Source organism: Morchella sextelata (genome assembly GCF_020137385.1).
Source record: "Morchella sextelata strain SCLS chromosome Unknown scls_16, whole genome shotgun sequence".
NCBI classification, from domain to species: Eukaryota; Fungi; Ascomycota; class Pezizomycetes; order Pezizales; family Morchellaceae; genus Morchella; species Morchella sextelata.
The window spans coordinates 1,536,008-1,544,267 of record NW_025408631.1 but is presented as its reverse complement, the minus strand read 5'-3'; the positions used below and the strand labels follow the sequence as shown (position 1 = coordinate 1,544,267).

Here is an 8,260-nt window from a genome sequence, read left to right as displayed (position 1 = left end):
TTCATGAAGCTCGGGCGGAAAGTCTGCACACACTACATGATGTAATTTTGTGTGGCACTATTAGAATACGTCCAATTGGCCAAGCTTTATCTGTGCTGTAAAGTATGATTAGAATATGTAGATGTAGCTATGGGTATCGAGTTTAGTACGCGCGCGTGGAGTATTAAAGATTCCAACAATCCCCCTACCCTACTAGTGCGCGTGCTTCAACTATATATTTCCAAGTGTAAGCTCACCCTTTACTCTTCTTCCCACGACAATATATTTCTTAGGTCCGTTTCAGAAGGCTCAACTGAATTCAGATCCACGTCAGGCACACACCTTGAATTTAGTGATATTGCGAAGCTCATCAACTGCAATCCCGAGTACTCGAGTCCTTTTAGCTTCAGCGCGCAATTCTCACTTTTGGTTATAACACCTAGATTCGAATCTCATCCCACTGCACAGCTTTACCACCGCCGGTAGCATAGCCTGCTGATTGAAGTCACTGCTGCTGCTTCAACAATGATGGATACAAAAAAGTGCCCGATAGTGCTGATCACGGTTATCATTCTCCTAAGACCAGTCATTGCTGCTTCTTCCGATGGTGATGAGTTTTCAAATAATTTGATCTCAGATTTAGCTCCTTTGCTCTCGCTCTTCGGCGAACAGGTCACCAAACAATTCATGAGCCAGTCGATGGGCTGGGCTGATCATTTCATTTTTGCCATGGTCCCACTGGGAGTAATTACAGCCATAACTGGCGCCATACGAGTTGGAGGCCCTGGATGGCTGAAAGCAATTATCGGACGGGCTCGGGAGAACATAGCTGCCGCTGAGGTAGAGCTGATGTCCTCTACTTCGCACGAGGTTGGGGAGCTCTGGAATGGCCAACAAATCGTGAGAACAATGGGCATGCCACCGGTAAAAGATATTCTATTTTTATCGCAAGGAGGCAAATATGGTTTGCTTTCTTCAATAGAGAAAGCTCTTGACGAGAAACATCTCATCGAGATTGGTCGGTTCGATATCCAGGAAGATAACGCACCTGTGGCAGAAGGCCATCACGGAGCTGGGCATCGAGCAGGTCGTAAGTGAGATTAAACGATTTTATTAATCTAAATTGGCTAATCCCCCAAGAACAGAAGCCAATAATTCGGAGAATCCCGTACAAAGGCCTCGGCCGACACAAAAGCCTCGATCGTCTCTAGAAAACTCCCCTGCCCCCAACATCAGCCTTAATCTTCACAACCATGTTCGTAGGACCGAGATTCGAGTTGTGGCAGCCATCGCGATAGTTATTCAGGCCTGCATCGTTATTTACGCCGGGTTTGCTACCTACCATCCGAAGTTACGATATAAGAAAGGCGACTCTACTGTTCAGACCTATGCATTTCCTGTGATGTGTTCGGGAACGGTAATCATCTCGATAGGCCTACTCATATGTGCGCATGTGATAGAGGATAGTACTACTGAGAGAAGGTACGAAGTACTGAAACGGGAAGACGAGGGAGCCATCGAGGTTCGCGGTCTATGGTTGCAGAAGGGTGAGAGAGTAGCCGACCAATCTTTCGAATCCTTCGCGATATTCTCAAAAGGGGTACGGGAAACAATTACAACATCTGAGCGGAAAAATGGATGGGGTGATACGCTGGAGAAGAAAAACAAGGCAACATTAAAGAGTCAGCCAAAGATGTCGAATTCATACGATATATACCCTTTTACTGGTTTTATCGCGACTACGGGGTCAATAATATCGCTCTGTGGATTCATTCTCCAGTTTACCGGTCTCCGTGCATTACACTGGTCGGTCTCTCTTGCCCAGCTGGGTGGAATGTTAGCTATGACTGCCTTGAGGGCCTATGTCCGCCGAGGCCTGACCCGAAGGCCAGTTGTACAAAGCCTCCCAAAGGGTTTCGAAATTGATTGGCTGGCAACAAGAAGCTCAGCACTACACGCCAACTGGCCAAAAGATCGTCATTCAGAATCATCTAAACCCCCGTCACTGAGGAAGAAGCAAGAAGTTGATGATGACCACTTTTGGTCGGAAGGATTCTGGAATCCCCCGTGGCACACGACAGCCCCGCTCGACCCCCAAAATTTTGATGAAATAAAAAAAGCACGAATGCGACTCCACATCCTCACAGGATGGCGTAGTAGTGTGTTTGCGGAAGCTAAAGCCCTTGCATGTGCCATCGATGTTGTTTTGAACTCTCTCTCACGCTCCCTTCAGGGCTCACCCCAAGGCTCAATGTCCACTTGGTCGCTATCTATCCAGTCCTTCGGTAATCAGCAGGTCATCATCAACGCTACACAGAACGGAGAGGGGAAGTGGGAAACGGATATCGATGAGATTGATTCTGTATTATCTTTATGGGTGTACGATGCCATGCAAATCCCGGAAAGGGGGGATTTAAGAGGAGGTATCACTCGCTCTAGGCTGGGGGATAGCGATGGTAGTACTAGTGTGGCAGGTTCAGGGAACAAGGGTATATGGCTCCTGGGACCGGATGAGGCTGCCTTGCGTCGAGATTTGAAGTGGTGGTCCGATGACACAGTGGTGGCCTCACTCGTCCTTGCACGTGAGGAGCGTTTCATACGCTGGGGCGCCGGTGAAAACCAGGATTCTACGAGGATCACAATTGAAGCTCAGAGAATCTTAGGCTGCGGAAGTATAAAAGACCCCCGGCGCCCAGCAGGCTTTGTTATCAGCGATATTGGAGAGAAGCCCCAAAATGAGGTTGGACAAGCACAGCCCCAACGTATATATCCGCTCTTTCAATTGCTAACTAAATATCAAGGACGGTCTAAAATATCAATTGGCGGTCTTGTCTAGCGCACCACTGGCATTACTCGGCGCACAAAAGATTCTTTCAGAGTTTATGAAGGTAGTCGCGACGAGATTGACAATTCCTATCCAAGGAAAATCATCTGTACGTCATGCAGATACTGCAAACCTAAGTGCTGGTAGCTCATCTTGGCAGTCATTTACTCTACAAAACACCAAACTGGTCAAACTGGTTCAAGATGTTCAAAAAACTGGAATAGGGTCATTGCACGAAGTTTACCTATGTATTATTCCTCCACTTAGTGCTAGTGAAAGACTTCCGGACGCAAGTGCAGTAATCGAATTTGCAAGGCAACGATCGGAACAGTACGAGTTACATGGCCAGTGGGATAGGTCTGCGGATATCCATATATGGCTCTTTCGGACGGGCCAATCCTTCACTTCCTCCAACATCTTTGCTCGCAAGACCACCGCAACCGTGATGGTATTTTTCAGATCAGCTTTGATAGAGGAAGAGAACTCGGCGGACCATGATATACGTATGGTAACAGACGGGTCCACTACCCGGGATGCTTCTCGCGCAGTGACCAAACTCCGTCAAGAACTCAAAGGTCATGAATTGGGGTATAGCCTCAACGTCTTGAAACTATTCTTGTTGCAAAGAAAAACAAATAGTCGTGGCCGTAATGCTCCCCTGGATTGGGCACCTCTGAGCCTGGAACACGGGCAACCTGTTGACGTGAGCGATCAATCATTTAAGGATTCCATCCGATTTACAAAACTTCATAACCTGTGCTTCTTCGAACCCCCCTCAGATAGCAACCCGGTAGATGATCAAATTAGATCCCCGGATATTCTTGGCCTTTCGCCGGTCCATTATGCCGCCAGCCCTATGGCAAGTGACCACTACCCTGGAGACAAAACGTATGTTTCGGTCCTACTGGGAGCTGGGGCGGATGGAAATGCTAAGGATCTGGCGGGGTGGACGCCGTTACATTACAATTGCTTGTTGGGCGGCGCAGCACAATTCCGAGAGCTCATGAGCGAGGGTCTAGATATAGAGACACGTGCAAGGGATGGCACGACACTTCTTCATTGTGCAGCTATAGGCAACAATCCCACCGCAGCCAGACGTCTCATCGAGGCGGGGGTAAATATCAAAGCACGAGATTCGTCTCGAAGTACTCCCCTGCACTGGGCCGCGTATTATGGAAACCTTGGAGTCCTCAATGTTCTAGTCCAGGCCGGGGGGGTGAAGGAGCGTAACAACGACGGAAGGACACCCGCTCATCTCGCTGCTCTGGGCGGACACGTTGACGCTCTCAAAGTCATCTTGGGCGAAGTTAGCTCAATGGAGGATAAAGATAGGTCCGGATTCACGATACTACACTTCGCTGCTGCAAAAGGTCACGCACGACTGATAGAGTTTCTTGTCGGGGCGGAGGAAGTAACGGATATCAAAGTGGTAGAAGGAGCCCCCCCCGAGAACTCGAGCAGCAGTGCTCGTAATGCTAATATGAACACTCTCCCCACTCGACGGACATCCAACATAGAGGCAGCGGACGCGAAAGGTTTCCGGCCGCTTCATTGGGCTGCCAACGCATATCTTGGAGATGCCGCAGGCCGTATTCTTGTTGCTCAGGGCGCCGACATACACGCGACTGATGAGGGCGGCAGGACTCCGTTAGATATTTGCGCTCTCTCGGGAAACGCGGAACTCGCCCGATATCTGAAATCGAAAGGTGCGAGAATTGATGCATCTAGTGACGCCACCGGTGAAGCCTTGCGCCATGTAGCCAGAACCGGGGACCTACAAACGTTAAAGGCCCTTTTCAACAATCAAGGGCGTCCGGGTGATCATTTATTCCATCGCTCAATCGAGGCCGGAAATCTTGATTCTATTCGATTCCTAATTTTGGAACATGCCAACATGGCCGCTTCTGATTCTGATCCTGAAGGCGCAACGGCATTGCATATCGCAGCAGGCGCAAAAGAATGTCCTGAAATTGTTGTTCGACTTCTTGCCGATCATGAGGCTGATTTGAATGCCAGAGACAGGTCTGGGCAAGCGGTGGTGCACAAGGCAGTAAGACTGGGTCACTACGACTTGGTGAAGTTTTTGATCGACAAAAAGGTAGATTTAAACGCGAAGGATCGAGATGGAGATACAGCTCTGCATACTGCAGTTAGCAGAGGGAGTTCCAAAATGCTTAAGCTTCTTGCCGAGGGTGGGGCCGATGTAAATCTCTGTAACAACGATGGACGAACGGCGCTGCATGATACCGCAAGGCTCTATAAGCCCAAATTAATGGCTATCCTGGTCGGCATTAAGGGAGCAGATATCAACGTGCAAGATGTGAGCGGGATGACAGCCTTGCACCACATAGCATCTTTGAGACAGCGCGGAAGACTCTCCCGCGCAATTGCACTTCTTATCAAGAAGGGGGCCAATACGGATCTCAAAGATAAATATGACTCGACGCCAATTCATACCGCAGCACTATACGGAGAAAGTGATTCCCTGTATACCATGATCGACAAAGGAGCGGACTTGAAAGCGAAGGATAAACATGGATGGACAGTCATGCACATCGCAGCCCTAAAGCATGATTCTAACATGATTGGGTATCTTGTCGATCGTGGCGCCAGCATAAATACAAAAGACAAGCGTGGAAAAAGGGCGATCCATTGTACAGTTACCCACAACCTCGATTGCGATGCAAGGACCATCTGGAGATCAGTAAACGCCTTGATTGTCGAAGGTGCGGATATAAATGCGCAGGATTCCTATGGGCGGACCGTCCTGAATCTTGCGCTTATAACCCGTCCCATAAATATCAACCACCTTGTACGCATGCTCATTCTCAACAGTGCAGCGGATGTTAAGATCACAGATAAACTTAAGCGTACAATTTTGCATTACTCAAGCTTTATGATTGAGAACTCCTTGGTTAAGATTTTCATAGCCCAAGGGGCGGATCTAAACGCTTTGGATAAAAGGGGGTATACCGCCCTGCACTTCGCTTGTTTTGAGGGAGATCCTGATTTTGTTCGTTTCCTCATCGATGAAGGGGCAGACGTGAACGCGAGGATTGGTTGTTGGACCGCACTGCATCTAGTGATCCTTTCATCCCTTACTCGCCATAGGAAAGAAGATTGTGGGGAAATAGCGTTTACACTCATTGAAAAAGGAGTGGATAGGAGCGTTAAAGACCAAGACGGACGTACGGCACATGATATGGCAGCTATTTTGGGAGAGAGAGATTTGCTACGCGCCCTTGATTCAGACTCAGAATTGCCGGATATCCCTTTGGGAAGCAATGAAGGAGTTGGTGAGATCGCCGATGAACAGCCCGTCGTCGATGGGCAAGATATTCCTTTGGGAAGCGGTGAAGGTCTCAGTGAGAGTGCCGATAAACAGGTCGTCGCTGATAGGGAAGATACCTCCCTGAAAGGCAATAAAGATGTTAGTGAGTTCGCCGATGAACAGGTCAGCGTTGTTGGGAAGGATATTCCTTTAGGGGGAGATGAAGTTGTTAATGAGAGCCCCGATGAACAGCTCTTCGGTGATGGGGAAGATACCTCCCCTGAAAGCAATGAAGTTGTCATTGAGAGCACCAATAAACAAATCGTCGTTGATAGGCGAAGCGGTGAAGGTGTCAGTGAGATCGCCGATGAACAGGTCGTTGGTGATGGGGGAGATATTCCTTTGGGAAGAGATGAAGTTGTCAGTGAGAGCGCCGATAAACAGGTCGTCGTTGATGGGCGAAGCGATGAAGGTGTCAGTGCGAGCACCAGCGGCGGTCTCAGTGAGAGCACTGACGGCGGTGTCGGCGAGAGCACCGACGGCGATGTCGGTGAGAGCACCCGTGAAGGTTTCAGTGAGAGCCCCGATAAACAGATCGTCGTTGATGGGCGAAGCGATGAAGGTGCCAGTGGGAGCACCGGCGGCGGTCTCAGTGAGAGCACCGACGGCGATGTCGGTGAGAGCACCCATGAAAGTGTCAGCGAGAGCCCCGATAAACAGATCGTCGTTGATGGGAGAAGCGGTGAAGGTGTCGGAGAGAGCACCGATGAACAGATCGTCGGTGATGCGGAAGATATCGATGGACAGGAGGCCATCTCTGGGGAGGATATTACTTTGGGAAGAGAGGTTGTGAGTGGGAGCGGCGATGAACAGGTCACGATAGTTGGGAAAGATAAGAAGAAGCTCATAAAAGCCGCGAATGAGATCTTTGCTCATATACGTAAATATAGGGAAAAGAAAGATATCGATGTTGTATAATTAACTCTTGCAATAACTAGCACTAGGCTTGGTAATTCCATCTATGTATTTTATATATATACAAGTATCTAGAGTGGTGTATTTGGCGGAACGTTCTTACCACGTAAATACTTAAGTAACTTAGATTGAAGAAGTTGTCTCGTTATCTTCTTTACCTTAACCGAGGGATATTTGCATCCAATATGCATATGGGTGATCCTTCTTTCTATTGAGTTCGCTGATCTGAAGTGGATGTAAGATTACTCCCACTACTAAAACCACCGCTAGCACCCTACCTCGAGTAGTCGGACCTTCCCAGATGTATCCTCCGGCCAGATATAACTCACTTGGTCGTCATCATGATTCATAAATCGGGTTATGATGAACCTTCTAGCTTATCGAGAAGAAAGCAAGATTTAGTAATACTAGTAGTGACTTTCCGAGGATATACACGCAGAGCTGAATAGCCCCTAGACTCAAACCTACATAACTCAGCCTACGATATCTGTATTATATGTAGGCCCCCGATATCTTCTTGGCATTACAAATATTACCCGTGATCAGCAGGAAATCCAGTTCGATCTGCGATGGCCCGTCTTTTCTTATCGGAGTTTCATATATATCTGTAGATGGCATACATACATGTAGCTGCCGAATGCAACTTTTTGCACATGTCGATCTGTTCCGGGCGACTCGCAAACACCCTGGATTCGCCAATGGACTGCTTGCTCCATACATCGGGGACCGGACCGGTCCATTGGCGAATGGACTGGATAAAGGGTAATGGAATTGGGTCTTTAAATTAACTCGAGAATAATCTGGACTCTACTAGAGCTCATAGGGCCCTAATAAGTAGTTGTAGAGGTCAGTGAAGCTGATAGAGACCACAGGATACCACATATCAGGCGTCAATTGTTAATATTGAGGTTTTAAGCTCGCTAAAGATCATGAAGATGCTAACTATTTTTTTAGGTTTGGTCTTTAGGGTCGATGGTTTTTTCAGAGGTTTCTGATGGTTGTAGAGATCATTCAGGATTGATATAAATCATTATTAGTTGTGAGTGATGAACTAATTGTCCTACTAAACCACAGTATTCCCAGGCCATTCGCGAATACCTCAAGTCCATTCGCGAATTTGTCAAGTCCATTCGCGAATCCGTCATATCCGCCAACGGCCCGGAACAGATCCAGAGATTTATCTACAAGGCTAGATACCCGGAGAGCAAAGA

The 8,260-nt window shown here is 48.1% G+C and overlaps 1 protein-coding gene across 1 annotated transcript; it reads left to right on the top strand.

Annotated features, from left to right (window-relative positions):
* Positions 1-504: 504 nt before the first annotated feature.
* On the top strand, positions 505-7,052 carry H6S33_004116 (uncharacterized protein; the record flags this gene model as incomplete). Its single annotated transcript, XM_044835487.1, has 4 exons — positions 505-1,069; positions 1,125-2,719; positions 2,781-2,912; positions 2,964-7,052. 4 exons carry the CDS (start codon positions 505-507, stop codon positions 7,050-7,052), a joined length of 6,381 nt encoding a protein of 2,126 aa, XP_044691650.1.
* Positions 7,053-8,260: the final 1,208 nt, after the last annotated feature.